Source organism: Protopterus annectens, chromosome 3.part1 (genome assembly GCF_019279795.1).
Source record: "Protopterus annectens isolate FY-2018-M chromosome 3.part1, PAN1.0, whole genome shotgun sequence".
Taxonomy (NCBI): domain Eukaryota; kingdom Metazoa; phylum Chordata; order Ceratodontiformes; family Protopteridae; genus Protopterus; species Protopterus annectens.
The window spans coordinates 1,670,195,731-1,670,213,857 of record NC_056732.1 but is presented as its reverse complement, the minus strand read 5'-3'; the positions used below and the strand labels follow the sequence as shown (position 1 = coordinate 1,670,213,857).

General features: G+C 38.9%; 1 protein-coding gene across 2 annotated transcripts in view; it reads left to right on the top strand.

Moving 5' to 3' along the window:
- Positions 1-15,949, top strand: part of MROH1 (maestro heat like repeat family member 1) — a 2,449,684-nt gene extending 2,433,735 nt beyond the window's left edge. For both annotated transcript variants that reach the window (XM_044067698.1, XM_044067696.1), the window contains one exon: positions 5,179-15,949. In XM_044067698.1, coding sequence (XP_043923633.1) covers positions 5,179-5,261 — 83 coding nt within the window. In that variant the 3' untranslated portion in view covers positions 5,262-15,949. The remainder of the gene's footprint in view (positions 1-5,178) is intronic.
- Positions 15,950-18,127: the final 2,178 nt, after the last annotated feature.

Below are 18,127 nucleotides of genomic sequence, written 5' to 3'. Positions count from 1 at the left end.
TTCCTTCCAGTCCAAACGCTGTTGTTGAATATCGGTCTGAATGCCCTTCAATACTGGTTGCCAAGCCGTGTTTTGCGATAAATGCCCTGTTGGGGTTTCTTCTCTTTCTTATTATTGTTGCGCTTATCCAGAAAGTGAAAATGTCAGTATGGGAGGGAAATTCTCCATAAACCGAATAAGTTAAATCACCACAACGTCCACTGCTCCACGAAAACTGAATTTATTAAAAATAATTCACCATTAAAAACATTAGGACTTAAAACTTTCACCTAGGAACCTGTATACATCATCAGAGTCACTTACTTGGTTTTTGTTGTGAAGCACCTTTTGTGTGTGTGTGCGGCAAGATTCTCCATAAAGACCATCACAACCAGTGTCTCTTTTGTTTTGGTGCTACCCACAATCATATGCAGTACTCTATCTGCCAGGCATTTGTGCGTTAAGACCATATGTAATCATTTCTTCTTCTTGTCCATATGTCTGGAGAGTCAGCGTCTTAAGTTGCTGGCTCAGGGTGCTATGGTGGAATCCTCCCATCCCTTTGGCCAGCCATCAGCCAAGAAGAGAGACAAAAAAAGTTAGGTGTGATCCAGCTGCTGTCCATCCTCCTCCGGATGTCTCTCTTTAGGCTGGTAAAAGCTGCAGGACAGTCCAGTGGTTGCTTTGGATTCCTCTGCCGAGACCCAGTTGGATGCTTACATTTTTCATTCCCTCAGAGCACAATCTGTTGGCTGACCTCCCTGAGTAAGTCCAGCACACAAGCTCATGAATGGCTGCTTCACAGTGATGTGTTCCTGGACATTGTCCATTGGTGAGGTATTTTTCAAGTATTCAAGTACATCTTTTTGCCTCCACTTTGAGCAGACCGCTTACTCTATTCTGGTCCAGGGGTACCAAGTCCTCTGGCTTGGAAGTGGACACCCTGTGTTTCCCTTGAAAGAGGATGCTTCTGTATGTCTTCACTCCCCTTCCTCGTTATCATGAGTCTTTCACAAGGTTAGGTAGGAGACTCTCTGAAGTCTTGCAAGTGACTCCCTTTTGGTCCAGTCAGCATTGGTTCCCCCTTCTTTCTCACTTGATCAGGGTCAGTCACCAAAAGTTGCCTCGCCGGTGGATCTTTTCACAGAATATAAGAGATCTCTTATCCATCCTCACTTGTCCACTTTTCAGTTGATGCTCTGGATGATAGGATATTGATCTCTTTCAGGCTTCTCTTTTCTGAGGACATGCTTCAGGTTCTGCAGGAGGCTAGGAAACCTACTTCCAGGAAATCATAAATCCAAATGGGAGTGTTTTCTGCCTGGTACCTCTCTCACAATCTGGATCCCCTGTCTGTGGAGGTTTCTCTGGTTCTCTCATTTGTGTGATATGCTCCATGCTGGGTTGGCATATTCTGCAATTAATACTATCGCCTGTCAGTTATTTCTACTTGTCTGCATTTGGCTGTTCCTCTGGCCTCTAGATTTGAGGTCAAGCAATTTCTTAAAGGGGTCTTTCATATCAGGCCTCTCAGGAATCCTGTTCCACCTTCCTGGGACCTCAGTTTTGTACTTGAAGAATTGACTCGGGCTCCTCTTGAGCCTACTTCTTCAGCGTCCTTACAACTTTGTTCTTGGACGGTTGTTCTTTTGGCTATCACTTCAGGCAAGAGTGTGTCTGAACTTCAGGCCCTCATGGCTATTTCTTCTTTCAAAAGTGATAAAAATACACTGGAAATATGACAAAACAGGGTAGTCCTTTATGCTTTATTAAACGCTGATTTGAAATTCAGTCTTTAAAATCCTTAAAATGCACGCTCCCTTATTAAACACTGATTTTAAATGTACGTGCACAGACTGCAATGAAAAGCAGAATCCATATGTAAAACAAAACAACTAGCGGGGATAACACACTAGCTGAAGATAAAAACTTGTTTTATTACTAAACAAAATAGGTAAGCGCTTTCACTTTCACATACTTTTCAGTTTGTCTTTCCCCTTTAACTGTGACTTGTAGCATGTGATTGGTTGCTAAGTAGCTGGATTGCTTATAAGTAAAGGCTGCTCTTCTCTCTCTGGTACATGTTCTGATGAAGCAAAAGTGAAAGCACTTACCTCTTTTATTTGTTTGGTAATAAAACAAGTTTGTATCTTCAGCTAGTGTGTTATCCCGTTGGTTGTTTTGTTTTACATTTGTAGTCTTTAAAATCCTTAAAATACACACAAGTTAGAAACTTTAGCTGGGAGGCTTCTTCAGGCTAGTATGCAAAAGGATTAACTGTGAAAAGCTTTAAAGGAGGAAAAGTGTTGTGATTCAATGCATCTGTTCATGTAATTAAGGTTTTAAAGTCACTGTTCTATTTAAGCCAGGTGCAATGTGTGAGCTGTCTCAAAATCCATTTTAATTCCTCACTTTCTGTCAGGTGACAAGTCTCCTCCATGTAATGGTTTATAAACGGTTTTAAAATCATAGATTTAAAATTATGCGACACATTAGTTTCCAATATATGTTTAGAGAGCATTGGTAACACTTCTGTTAATGTCTGAAATATGATTTATCTATGTGTCTTTTAACTTCCTATTAGTCATTCCTACATAGTATGCTGGACATTGGGTACCCATTGCCAAATGTACAAGGTGTCTTGTACAGGACTTTAAAAGACTTGGCCATGTATATATATGGACAGTAAATGCACTTACTACATTTATAGATCCCCTTTTTAGTGGTATTAAAGGGCATGGAATTATTTGGTTGTTCCTTGTAACAAAGTCTGTTTGGTTATAAAAGAATATCTAACTTAAAAAAGATAGGGTTTTTAGGTATGACACCCCTCAGTTGTAGAATGTCCGTCAGGATCAACCAACATTTATGCATGACACTTTTCCTGCTTTAAAGTCATTCAGAGTTATTCCTTTTGCATGCTAGCCTGTTTCAAATCAGTATTTAATAAAGGATTAAGGACCGCCCTGTTTTGTCATGGTTCTGGTGTATTTTTTATCACTTTTGATTCATTGGATGTTGAACACCTTAGGATTAATCGCCTAACACTGCTTTTTCTTTATTTTGGCTGTTCCTACTCTCTTAGTTTTCACAGAGACAGGGTGTCTCTTCATACTAATGCGTCTTTTATGCCCAGGGTGGTCAGTGAGTTGTCCCCTTAATCAGTCTGTTCATCCTTCCTTCTACCCTTCTCTGCAGTCTGCCACTGAGAAGGTTCTTCACACCTTGGATTTGCAAAGACAGCTAAGATATTGTTTGTATAAAACTAAAGTTCTTTGCAAATCTGAACAGCTTTTTGTTTCCTTTCATCTCACTTCTTTGGGTTTGGCTGTTTCTAAGCAAACCATCTCCTCCTGGATTTCTAAGGCTATTTATTTTTGTTATTGTTTTCATGGAAAATGGCTTTCCTTGTCGGTAAAGGTGCATCCTGCTAGGGTAGTTGCCGCCTCTGGTGCTTTATTTAAGATTCTGGATGTCACTTCCATCCTTGAGGCTACTACTTGATCCTCTGTTCATACTTTCACTAAGCATTACAAGGTGGATGTTATTTCCAAGGCCAGGGCAGGCTTTGCTATGGCCTGCATGGGGGTCGTAGAAGGCTCCTTTTTGACTTCTTCATCCCAGGCTTCCTCTTGTACTCTCCCTTACATAAAGAATACTGCAACAATGATATGGAATGACATAGTACAGTTGTGTAAAAACGTACCATAACCGAAGATGTCCTTCTCTTCAGTGTTGCAGTATTCACTCCCTCCCTCCTAACCCCTCTGTACTTTTCTTGCCCTCCTGGATGAGGGGGGTAGTCATCATCTTCCTTTTTCTCCTTTTGGATACACATGTTGTCATCCCTAAAGGGCATTATGTTCCGCCTGGGACGACTTCTGTTGTGAATGTGTGCGTTCATGCATCACATTTATGCCTTACACCTTGCGCAGGGAGCATACATGTGACGTACAATGCTTATAAGAACTAAAGGCTTTGGTATACTGGCTGGACATTTGGGCTATCCTTGGCAGAAGATCCCTTATGTGAAGAAAATGAGAAAAAGGCCATCTACTGTTATGGTAAGATTTTACATAACTGTACTTTCCTGGATCAGTGGGCTCTTGTGTAGTAGCAGTGTGTATGGGCTAGTGGTGACATTTCATTCCAGTCTTGAGAACATGAGCTTATCAGAAACAAACATTCAAAAGAGATGAACACTTGTGTGTCTGTTATTTAAGACGAATGTTTTCAGGTCTGCCATTCTTTAACTTGGAACTTGATCAGTTTTAAAATTTAAGTCATGGGTAGCACTTTTCCTTCTACCCATTGTCTGTTGCCAGTTAACCGTAAACACAAGTGTTAAGCTGCACCTGTCAATCACACAGAAAAACATTGACCTTGGAACATATGATCATTGTGTCACACAGGAAAACACTGGAGAGTGTGATCATTCTATTACATGCATTGTATGTTGATTTATTTTAACATAACTTTAGCATCTTTCCTGTTTCCTGATGAAACGCATTAATATACAAAAATGATTATTTGTAGAGAAGATATGCCATGCCTAAGATTCCAGGTAGTCATTTTCATATGTTTCAGTATAGCGTCATGAAAATAACTATTCTTTTAGTGTTTGCATAAGTAAATGATTGTTTTACTAAATCCAAAACAGTTAAAGCTGTTTAATTTAGTGCAGATGTCATACCCAATGAACTGTTTAGGTCCTGGTCTGTTGTTTTGACACTAGAATTCTCTGGAACACAGAGGTGATGTACATGTTATTGGAACAACCAAGGATTTGTAATTCGGTGAGCTTTAGACTAACAGGGACCCCTTCATCAGGAGTTAGGTTTAGTAACCCCTGATGAGGAGCTTCCTGTAGCCTGAAAGATTCAGTATCTTGGCTAGTTCAATAAAAGGTATATCACCTCTTTGTTCCAGTGTTTTGTATTTGTGGATAAGCATGGCATATTTCTGTCTTTCTTCCTCCCATTTGAACTTCTGAAATGTTAAGAATGTACAGAAACATTATCTGGGCTTTGTTCTTAAATATAATTGAGAAGAATTGTGCTTATTTAATGCTTTATTGTGTTCATTATTTTCCTAAAATATGTTCCTATAGACACCAAATTTAAATAAAGCCTGAAATGCAAGGATTTCACTTGTTTCACTTTTGAGTACTACTAACAGAATTATGTTTTTGTTCTCCAGCTCTTGCAGTACTGCTGAAGGACCCTGTACCATTTGTACGAATGAAGGCTGCTGAGGCCCTGGGATACTTCTACAGGTTTTGAAAGGGCTTCAGTTAACTGTCAAATGGGAGTGCATTCTATAAATATGGCGGAGGCCACGGCTAATGGTCATAGCAGTGAGTGGGGGAGCCCTTGTGAACCATTTGCATTGTCAGAATCTGACGTCTTCAGAATGAAAGTAACGCATCTCTTCTTTTGATGCCACATCTCATTAATCTAACAAGTTCTGAGCTTTACTTAAAGCATCTGTTTAAAACTGAACATTCCCTGGTGAAATTCCTCTCTCTTTACAGATGCAGTTCACACAGTGATGTACCAGCTCTGTGATAACAGTATGGCTGTCATTTTTTTTTTATTTGTTCGTGTATTGACTTGTTGGATTGGTGTTCAGGCATATTTTAGGTTCCTTCCACGAGCACATTCCTACTTGGTGCACTTCAGACCACAGTGAAAAGACAGCTTATATACCAGCTGTGGATTTGTTTTCACCTTCATGTTCGGATTCCACTGTAAACGATTGCTGTAGGAAGTGCCTCCATAATAAATTGTTTGTTGTGTGAACATTAACAGTGTAAAGCATTAACCGTCGATGCAGCAGTTAACTTGCACAATGTCAGATTGTAAAACAGGAAATGAGAGTACTATAAGGGACGACTTGGTATGCAGATCTTAATATAATGTGCTGTGGCCTGAAACATGAAGATTGTAGCAGTTTACCTTTCTGTTACACTGCTTGGATCATCAGTTACTTTTTTCATTGAAAGACAAAAGTGTGATAAATCTGGATAAGCTATCTCTTCACTGTAACGTACCTTACGTTTATATATGGGCTGCTGGCATTACCATCTTGCTGAGAGGAAGTACATTTCATTTCTGATAGTATGCGTCTTAGAAGGACTTTGAAAAAGAGCATTAACTAGTGTTATCAGTAGGTCAGGGAGATTACAGTATACCTGTTTTTCTACCTGTGAAGTATTTTTTTTCCAGATTCAAACTGAGGCAGAACCAGAAAAATGTTCCATTATTCAGGCATTTTCAGACTGTGTTTAAAGCTGTAAAAGATGTGACAACATACCTGAAATTCAGAAAATGTTCAGATGGGGGGCTTTAGGGTTTTGTATATATGTTTGTAAAAGTGAGTGTCCCAGTCAGATAGTGGTAGATTGAAGCTGAAGTATTTCCATGGGACTAAAGGGCTGCAATAATTCAATTTGAATAATGTTTCTCCGTTTTATAAAGTAGAAGATAAGTATTCACTGGAATGTGTAAAAGCTTACTTTCCCCTATGTCTATTTTGCTATGTTTTACAACTGTAATACGTGTTAGTTGGTACAAGGGTATACTACCTATAACTTAAAATTCATTTAACTGGAGAAGTCTGTCACTTGTGTCAGCATGTCAGAAAGGTTAAGAAATGGCAGAGTCCATTTTATGTGCACGGTGTTGCTTCCAGGTAGTATTATGACAGAGTCCTTTCTTGTGAGCTGTGCTTCTAGGGTCTGGTACTGTTTGATGGCATGCCATACCTTATTTTATATAGTTGCTTGGGCAGCTATGGCTACACAGTTGCACATTTTATCCATTAGACCAAACTTGAATTTAAGCTTTACCTAATGACTGCAGCTCCAGAAAACAGTTGACTGGTTTTCTGTAATGAGCCTATACTGATAGTAGGAAGCCATAATCTCTTCAGGTCTCTGTTGAGTAACATGTAGCCTTTTGCATTTCCTACCCGTCTAACTACAATAGGTTAGACATTTTGTTTCAGTTGGACTACTACCTTATGGTAGTGCAACACTTAGCGTTTCTTCATCGCAGCAAGAGTTTTTTAGTTTACTTGTTTGAGGTACCATCTGTGTGGAGTATGCATGTCCTTCCTGTGTTCAAATAGGCTTTCTCCACGTGATCTGATTTCCTCCCACAATCCCAAAATATGCAGTTGTTGGATTGGACACTCTAAAGTGGCCATAGGTGTCTTTGTGTGGTGTGGAAGGACCACTGAGGCAGTGTGAACATTGCCTCAGAATCATTGTCACTGTTGAAGTCACACCCCAACCCATGTGCAAAAGTAAGAAAAAGGGGTTATGGGTAAGTGGATTATTTCTCACTTAAAAAAAAGAACCCTATAGATTCTTGACATGTGACTTTATGATGCTTGGTTAGCAGGCTGACCTTCATAAATGCTCTTACCCATGGGGAGGGCTTGTTGGTGTATTTCTTCAGAGCAGTTTGACAGACAGACCCTCCTGTTGTCTTCCCATCATTGGAGGAATATCTATAACAAGAGGGAGCTTATGTCCTACCACTTCCTGCACCTGGGCTTCGTCATGTTTGCATTTTTTTCCAAGGCATGGCTCACAAGCGATGCGAGTTTCAACCTTGCAGTTCGACTTGGTAATGAGTAGTTTAAAAAGGAGAAAAATATTGTTTTACCTATGCTGTGCAGAAGAAATGAAATAACGTTGGGAGGAGTTAGTGTCAGCAGATCATCATAGGACCTAGCACATCCTTCTGAAAAGAGGTGCAGATTCAGAAGATGCTTCCAGGTGCAGGTGGTTGTTTGACTCCTGTTCCTTCCATTTCATAGATGACTGCGTACTGAAATTACAAGGAAAGTTCATTCACTGGCTTTGTCAATAAAAAAAAAAAGCAGTTGCTGCTGGTAGAGGTGACCCACCCCTTAGATTCTGAGATATTTCTGGCCTATGATGGTTCTGTAAAATTATTTTTTTAAATCTACTAAACCACTTGTGTTCTTGTATCTTTGAAAGCCATTGTGACTTTGCCCAATGTGCTTTGCTGAAGAAGTCCACCATTCAGCCATCAAAGTCTCATTTTTGATGTTGGTATCTTGTGCACAACAGATATCTGCGTTAATTTGGGCATGTTTTCTGATGTCACTGAGGTTGCTTAGCATTACTGATACTCATCATAGTTATCAAGGTTCTATATGAAAAGGGTATGTCCAGTAATGCACGTCTCAAACTGGTCTGTTCCAGCAGCTGGCTGCATAAGCCAACACTAGTCCATTGCTCCAACCAGACTACTGGGATAGGGCTGTCACTTTCTTGATTCCACTACTGTGTGCTTTTTGAACAGTGATTCCTTTGAGTATTGGAACCAGGAGGAAAGGATTTGTTCACAGGGAGGACATTATCTCTCTTTCCTCTTTGTTAATTTTCTAGCTCTCGGGGAAGCAGGACCTGGGGAGCCCTCTTCTGTTATGGAAGTACCCACTGTTGAAGAGCTCTGTGTATTGACTGGTGTTCTCCTTTTAATCATCCTGAGCATGACATAAAGATTACGAGATTTATACTCAGGCGCGTGCACACATACACACACACATACATATAACATAACACTGTATTTGGTGCATGTATGGTCTTTGTTGCTATCTGTTCAGACCTTTCAGAGCATTCACCCTTTCTATTAGTGGTCAGTGCCATATATCCCTCAATTGTCCCTGATTTTGCCTCATATTTTTGCCCTGTCCCTATATATGTTGTTCTTCTAAATCATATAAGATTAGTCAGTCAGTAATTCTTAGCATTAAAGTTTTATATTTCTTATTGTTATGAAAACGCATGTTGATGCAAAACCGGTTTTCCATTATAGTAATATTTAAAACATGCTCTTGATTTTAGGCTGGTGTCCCCCATTAGTTTTGGGTTTGTCCAGAATTCTTGAGTAAAGAAGTTGAGAGTTATGGTGGGCTGTTCTTTGCCATCTACTTGGAGGAGTCCGATGACAATTCTGCCTTCATGTGGCAACTTTGGAGTACCATAACATCACTTTCCTGGATAAATGCATCTCTTGAAGCAGCAGCATATCCTGGAGTTAACATCCCCCAGCAGCAGGCAAACAGGTTGTCATCCACAGCTTCTGGATCAAAAAAGTAGTCTGCAACCCCCTGACAAAAAGCTTGTTGAACACCGTTATAATGTACTTTTGCCTTAAAAGAAAACTGTATGAAATAAAACAGAAATATGAGACTATTTTTTCTAATACAATCAGCTCTGACATTAATGCACCTAAGATAAATACTTTCTACAAAGGTGAGGCAGCCTATCATTGTGTGTGTTTATGCAGCTGTCGTGCTCTGTAGTGCACAGCATAGTAAGAATAAACACTTCTGCTTTTGTACAACAGCATTTTTGCTAGCTCTTTCATGACATGAGACTAGAAGCCCATTTTCTTTAGTAAAAAGACAGTAGTGTCCAACTTGCCCAAGTATTTTAGGGGAGGAGATTACTGTCTATTACTTTCTGGTTCCAAAGGAGATTAGAAACTTCAGGACAATCGCATTGCTTAATGAATTAACTTCACCATTTCCATAAGTTCAGACTAGTAATTACTCATTCAGTATTGCCTCCATACCATTCAACTGTGCAGATTTTCACAGAATGTCCAGATTTTTGCCTCCTATTTTTGGTCTGTTTCTCATAAAATTGAGGTTTTCTGGCAAATATTTGGCAGATTTTTGAGGAATGAAGTAAGAAAATAATGGCAGACATTTGAGATTCAGAATTTTTACCTTTCAGAAAATTCATGCTAATGCAAAACCTGCTATTCTATCAACGTTCTAAGTTTTTAAGAGCAGTATTTAAAAATTGTCCCTATTTTTGAGACATTGTCCCCCCATTATTTATGGCTTTGTCCACATTTCTTGCTCGAAGAAGTTGAGCGGTATGATTGCCCTCAGTATTCCTTGTATCATCTTAAAAAATGTCTCAGTGTTCCACTGAAGGTTACCTTCTTCTTTTACTTATTTATATTATATATATTTTTTTAAAAATCGTGTTTATAGTGTCTTTAATTCAATGATCAGATGCTTACCATCCCATCAGGACAGTACTATGGAACTTTTCTGCTTTCTAGGAATCAGTGTGAATTCCCTGAAGTCAGTTTTTCTTTCCTGGTAAAGAATTAAACTGAGATCTAAATTAATTTTCCTTTGGGTGCTGCTTTCCATTCCCACGTAATGACCTTCGCTGCTCTTATGTTTATAGACAATTACCATAGAGTGAGGCACCTCAGCAAATTCATTCCTCAGCATCTTTGTCTCACTTTTAACTTTAATTTATTAACTGAGTAAGTGAACTGGTCCATTTTGAGCTCCTTTGAGCTACAAACAATCTAGTCTACATGTAGCTGCACATTCAGTAGCATGTCTTTGGGAAGTGGGCAGAAGCTAAATTACCCCCCAAAAAATATATGTACTGGGCGAAATTAGGTCTCCTTGTATGTGGTAATCAGCGGAAAGGATAATGTTACCTTTACTGATCCTAGTCTTAGCTTACCTGTGTGTAAGATTGTTTCTTTGATCCTTGGTAATAAAGTGATATTAACTTTATGGCAGCCTGATTGAAGTCATCCATCTGTCCCTGAAGTTTCAGCAGGTTGGAAATAGTGGCTCCCACCCTTTCCCACAACATTTTATGTGACTTATTTTAGGCTTCAACTTTTTATAATTTGTAGGTCGTGGTGCTGAGTTTCTGTCCTGGAGGATAAGACGCCTTTGGTCTCCTGAAGAATTGAAGCTATACAAAAGTGTCCAGTGTAAGGCCTTTTTCTAGACTGTCAGGCTTTTATTATCACCATCTTCCAATTTTTTGTCTCTGTGTGCAACAGTTCCATAATGTCTTTTTACATTAGTTAACATGGACTTATATAGTCCTATACACTTTGTCCAAAAGTTGGGAATATATAGTCCTGAGCCAAAAATCATACCTGACTCTTCAGTTTCTCTGTTTTCAGGGCAGACAATATAGTGCAAGGTGACTAAATCAGGAAAATGTTCTAGACTGAGTTGGATCTTAATCCAAGTACTTTCTGGGGATTTTTGTAACAGAGTGATTTCTTAAGTTTCACTGTTTTGCAAAATCAGATATCCTGTGCTGCTGTTGATGATGAAGGTCTAGGTTGCTCAGCCCAAACAGCTGTCTCTGCAGGGGAAAAAAAATCTGTTTTTCTGTCCTGCTTCACAACTAATTGGAAGGATGCTAAAAGATGAGGTGTGATACAATTCCCGCTCCATATGTGGTGTCCATTATTCTAGGAGCTGGGTTTAGGCTCTGCTGATCGGTTTGTATCCTGGAACCTTATTACACATGATGCAAACATGTAGGCCATTCAGCAGTTACATGGTTGTTCTTATGTCTGTCATAAAAAGAATATGTACTTGAAGTAAAGGAAGGCTGGGTTTAGGGAAGCAAAATTATTTAGGTGCTTTCTCTTGCAACAATTCAGTGATGCTAGTTTACTCCTCCCTATCTAAAACAGAAATGAAGAATTCTAGTCAAGTTCATTTGTTGGTTACACTATCCTTTTGTTGCAGCTTGGGGAAGTGGATTAACTCTGCATGATATGCTGTCTGTATACCTTCTTATGGACACTGCTTTGATTTTATCTCTTATTTCCGTATACATTAGGGACTTAACTCTTATCTTTGAGAAGCTTACAGAACCACTGTAATCCTACAGTATGCAAACTCAAAGTGAATAACCAGCTAGCGATTCGTCTGACATATAACCAAAATGAAAAGTCCACCAAGAAAGTAGTTAATTCATTCCATTAATTGCTCATCAGTTAAGTGCTTTCATCCATGGACTTTTTCAGAACTGACATAAATATTCATATGATTAAGTAATACAAATTTCACCATATGACTACTAAAGACTCATCAAAATAACTTAAAAATATATGTTTATAATTCTGAAATTAAACATGACGCTTTGCCTTGTTAAAAAAAAAAAAAGTGTGTGTGAACATTGTGTAAAATAAACATTTTGTTACATAAACAATTACTTTTGTAACTTGGCTGCTCTAAGTTTCTTGAGATTTAAAACACTGTTGATGTTAACCATTTCATTCAAACCAGGAGTGCTACATGCTTCCAACCTCAACTGCCATTTTATTTTATGGTAATCGAGCCTCATCTTCCAGTTGCCACCTCTCACATTAAACTCAACTTTTCTAACTTGGAAAATAAAAATTGGTTAAAATGATGGCATAAAAGGGTAAATGTACCCAGAGTACTTTTAACAGCATGTGGTATTTTTGATTTGAATGAAAGTTAATATTAACAGAGTATTAAAACTTAGAGCAGCCAAGTTATAAACACACTTCTTGGCTGGATTCCTCTTTGGTTTCCTGAACAGTTTGCCAGACGGTTAAATAGATCCCAGTTTTGTGAGTTACAGATGAAGAATTACTGACTGCACAATAAAACTTTTTTTTACAAGCCCTTATCATCCACACATTTTTTTAGCAGCCACATTGCATTATAGAAGTACGTCTGTTTCATGCCAGGCCTTTTTCCTTGAAAGGAATGTTTTTTTTTTGTTTACTCTTCATGTCTCCACAGCTGCCTACAGCCACTGTTGTACACTGCTGCTATCAGACAACATGCCCTTTTCTGACTTTCTTAGTAATGATTTGTACTTTCATTATCCAGATAAGGAGTTTGCTGCCCTCATGGGTTTGGGCTGGCCATATGTTCCTGCTCCTGCTGGACATTTGAGATACTACACCCACATACATGCATTTAGCAAACAAATATTCTGACATAATTTGATAAACTTATAAGAAGGTTCCTGCTTGTGAACAATAACAGTTCTGTGTCTATGTGCAGGGCTTGAGCCTGAGAACTTAGTCAAATAGTTTGCATTTTGAGGAGTATTTATCCCTGGTAGAAGACTTCATAGCCACAAGCAGGAGAACATGTTGTGGTTGAGGTTTCCCATACTCTGGCTTATTATTCCTTTTTACTGTTGTTCTGGCACCCATATGTTTTCTTTGTCTGTCCTGTTAGTGTTTAGGTTAATGCGGTCTGAGCTCGATGCCATGCAGAGGGGTGTTCACATGAAACCTAATCATTTTACAGATTATCTTTAGATGTGAGCTGTGTCCTTGAAAGACCAGGGATGACTGTCGATTGTAGGTGCTGGTGCAGTTTAACAGCTTAATTGTTTATTTAATAGTTTAATCCTTTGTTGCATGAATCCATTCATTATATGTAATGATATCTCATTTGGGACGAGTCAGTGCAGCACTAAATCAATAACATTTGGGCTTTTCATCTTATTTGATGACTTTCCCCATCAGCTGTGCATAAATCTGTAATGAAGATGAGTGTTGTTGTCACAAGAGCACATCTTCTAACCTTGGGGAGGTGTGCATGACACATGTAAAGCCATCTGTTGCCAGAAGCTATCCTTGGTTCTTCTCTCTGCTTTCAGCACTTCACATGTTTTAGCAGTAGAGTAATTTTGTCAGCATAGAACCTTGTCCTTGTCAACCATTTATTTTGTTTTTTTTCTGCAGAGATGTTCATTTAAAACATAGTTCAGCTGTTTGACTATAATTGTAAGGGAGTGCTCATTTTATTTACTCATTTTTTCGTAATTTTATTTTTACTCCCTTGTTTTATTGCGATGGAAACCAGAGAGCCTGACAACATACACAAGAAAAAGATAAGGTGTGAAGGGACGGCATTACTGAACGTTCAAAGAAAGCAACAAAAGACTTAGAAAATGCAGAGAGAGAGTTCAAGTTTAGGAACTGGTTCTTCATCCCAGTTAGCTGAGGCTTTGAGCTGTAATGTAACTGTATACTATCCTAACTGACTACTTCCCATAGTATTATGCACTAAATGTCCTTTAACAATAAACCAGTTACCTAAGAAGGCACTGCAACAGCAAATTATTTAACCTGCAGTACGGTGAGATGTAGGCTCTCCATTTTAACTTTAGTGAAGATTCAGTGACCCCAGGTACGCTTAAACCTGACTCTATGTATTCTTTCTTCAGATTCATTCCATTTTGTGTACGTGTGACACAGATCTCATGCTCTTCTCACATGTGAAATAATTCTGAGGTTAATCTCAAGAATGAAGAAGAGGCATACAAGTGTATTGAATTTGCCTTTTGGGTTTGCCTTTTTGTGCCACTGGTCCTGGCTGGGAAGGTCTTTGGCCTGAATATTTAACTGGTTAACTAATGAAGGTCTGTGGCCTGAATATTTAACTGGTTAACTAATGATTAGCTTAGAAAGAGACTCAGATGCTTATGGGAACCAAATGTCCTCATAGTGCAGAACAAATGTCCATGCCAGAATTTGTATACTTCTGTGGGTGTTTATTTTGTCTATTGTTCCTTTAATTTATTGAGGGTGAAGCATTCAGGTTTGTATTAAAATCATAAGATACGTGCAAGTAGTGTAGCTGTTATGAGCAGACTTAATTATTACCTTGATTACAAGCAGTGCTAAGATTACATGCCATTGAAGTAGTTTACAGTGTATCAGCCACAGAGATGCGATTGATTTTAACGACTGTGGAATCAGGTGTCCTGACTTGTGAGCTAAAAGTATTAGCTGCGCACTTGCTGATAACAGCAGTAAGAAGAAAATCCCGTAGAATGTGTGTAGGTCATGTTATAAAGCAACTAAAAAGCTACATTTGTGCATTCAGTGAGTTCTGCTGGCTGTGATTTGATTTGGTTGCTTTTGATGTAAAGGGCATAGTCAAGTATATATACTGGTCATGTGAAAACATTGATTAGATGAATAACCGAATTAGAAGAGTTTGTTTGAGAGCATGGTACAGGCGTAGATATCAGATAGAATCATGTTAAGGTACCTCTAAAAGGATTAGATCCACAGTAGATCCAACTTGCAGCATTTTCATTGGATGTATTTAAAATGCTTTCCCTCTACGGTGTTTGGTCAGAAACTTTCTTTAAATTAGCAGCTGATGATTACACCCTTTGAATAGTTTCCTGTTACTTATCACTGGTTTGACCTACAAGAGTAAAGCTGCACTCCTTGGAGAGTATATTGCTTACACATAACTAGGGCCCTGCTGTTCTTGCTCATTGCGGTGAGACACAGATTCTGAAGTTCCGATAGCCTTTCTGTAGCAGTTAAGAACTCTCCATGCACTCTTGTCTGCACAGTTTGTCGTTACGCACTCCTGGATATGCTCCAGTTTTTAGCACAGTTTACATCTTTGACTGTAATGAAGGGCATTTACACAATGGAAGACAACCTCCAGTGACATGCAGAGGTTTATAACACGTTATTTATTCTCTAGACTGTCCATGTAAAAACCTGGAACCTTAGTCTTTACAAGGAAGCTCAAGGACCCACTAACTTAGTGACTACATTGAAGACCTCGCTTTTGGGAAGTTGTTTCTAACAATGAACATTTCATGGTCAGAAGTAGGAAGAGTCCCTGGGGTAAGATTGAGTAGTAGTATTTGAGGTGTAAGAAGCTGGCAACATGATACACAAGTCATTAGTAAATCCATGAATTTTGATATAAAACTGTTCAGAATAAACCGTTCTTAAATATTTTTGTATTAATGTTAATGTATTTTTCTGAATGTTTTTGCTGCTTGATTTGTTGCACACCATGTTACTGGTCTCCGCAGACTGGGAGGAGATCTGTGGTAGTGGAGTTGGTGCTATGGTGAGCTGGGGTTACTTGACTCAAAGATTACTACACCAAACAAATGATTTTTCTTCCTTCAGTTGCTTGTATATACATTCCTTTTCCAGATATTCTATAATTATATCTATGTGAATACAATGAAATGTAATTTTTATGAACATTTGATTTTGGTTATGGATCTCAATGTAAGATGTTTACTGTTGTCTTTGTGAATTAAATACATTTTGTGAGCGTCTCCAACTTTTACAAATAAAAATATGAAAAATGTACACCTTCAGAGTTGTCTGAACTTTTATCAGCTTCTTTTGTTTTATGTACAGTTTGAATAACTTAGAACATATTGCTGAAGTAAAGCACATGATAACCTGAATGTGGGCACAGATTATGCTAGGATTGACTAATAATGGGGCATTTTACTTTCAAAGTTGTGGCCTAAGTCTGCATTTTGTGTGGCCTTCTCATTAGTAGTGATGTTTTGTGTAGTTCTAGTCTGCTGTTTTGGTAGAAGAGACGAGGCCTTGAAAAGAGACACCCAAGCTCTGATTCTGGGGTGGGGGTTTATTGCTGGATGGTTGTACTGCCTTTTCCATGACTGACTGTCCTGATCCTTGATTCATCCTGTCTGATCTCAGGTAGTAGCATACTGTGCCATCAAGTCACAGATCAGGGATACTAATGGTTGAGGCTTCATTTCTAATTGTTTGGCACTTGCTGAACAGTGGCCATTGGGTGAAGCAATGCTATGGTCCAAAGCACAGGTGCTAAAGCTCAAACATTTAACTTTTATTTGGAGCTGTAGTCAGAGGTGCAGTATTACCCTCAGAGATTTCAGTAAAATGTTATTGCCATGTTCAACAGCCTCTCCCACATCATATGTGGAACCCAGTTTTCTTGACAGCCAGTGCACAAGGTCTTGCATAATTATTCAGTGCTGCCAGAGGACAAGACAGCCCTTTCACTACAAGGTTCCCCAGCATGTTTGTGTATGGTGAGGATGTTGACATTAACGCAGACTAGTTCATGGAAGTCCCTAGGACGTTCATCATTCTACTGCCCCAGTGGCATTTTACGTTAACTGCCGAGGCAGTCTAATACTGCCATGCTTTCAAAAGCTCAGATTCCCCACTCTATCTCTTCCTGTGACAGCTGGTTGGCTGACTATTTCTGAGACGGAAGACTTCAGCTGTCACAGGAAGTGAGTGTTTTGTCTTTTTCTGCTATACAGTGAAGAAAGTCCTCTGACTTTTCACAGGATCCAGTGCTGATTTTTCTGGCTTACTACTCAGATGAGCCCGATATGGGGATCCTTTCCTCTCATTTTATTATTAGATTTATTTTTCTCTTTTTGTTTTGTTTATTTAAAACAATTTATATATTTATTTTAATATTTTATTTCTGTAGTTCCTGTGGGAAATTTTGCTTGTAGCAGTGTTTATTTGGCTTCTATCTTTGACGGATGCTTGTTTGTACTGATTCTGTATGTGTGCTGTTAGACACTAGAGGGCCTGTCTGTTCTGTTTTTTCTCTGCTTTTTCGTCTTTTGACAGGAAAGCTTAGCTTTTTTTTCAGCATTTGTATATTACTATAAATATATATATATATCTATTATGAAATGTGTTGTGCAAAATATATTTATCTGAGTTTGACAATTAACTGTGGTAAGGAGCTGGCGAGGGTGCTGAGAAAGAACAACTGTTTCAGGAGAGTGCTACAATGTACAATCTAATGTCAGTGACCATCCTGCAATACTTCTTTTTTTAGTCTGCTTTTATCAGGCATGTGTAGAGTTTAGATAACAGGAAGGGCAAACTGCTGACACTGAAGGAGGTTGCGAGACTGCAGTGGTATCAGCTGTCTGAGTGGGTAGCCAGCACAGCTATTGGACAGATGAGATAGCCTTGACTGCCACTGAAGTCCCATGCCTGTCCTGGGTTCATTAGTGATGTGGTGGTCCTTGTTTTGTTAGGACTCAGGTTATGGAAATTATGATTTGTTTTCATATTATGCTAAATAACTTTGCAAGGGAGCATGTCAGTGTGCCAAGTAATACCTCATTTTGAAGACAGTATTGATAGTTCCAACATGGTAAAAGAATGATGCCTGTATGTTGTACACAAACAGGATTACTGGCGTCAAAGAGATGCCCTATGCAGACAGTCTCAAAAAACTGCAGCTTTACTCCGTTGCATATCGCCTACTCAGAGGCGATCTCTGCCTAACGCACAAAGCTATGTCAAACCCAGAGCGTTTAGACATGCTCCACTTAGAAATCCTAATCCCTACGAGCTACATGCTCTAGGGACCTAAACCTCATCACCACAATAAACAGAACATGCTGGAGGGATAGATTCCTGTCCCAGAGACTTCCCATACCCTGGAACAAACTACCTATCTATATCAAACAAAGCTCCTCATTAGCACTGTTCAAGAAAAATCTTGATGATTGGATGGGAGA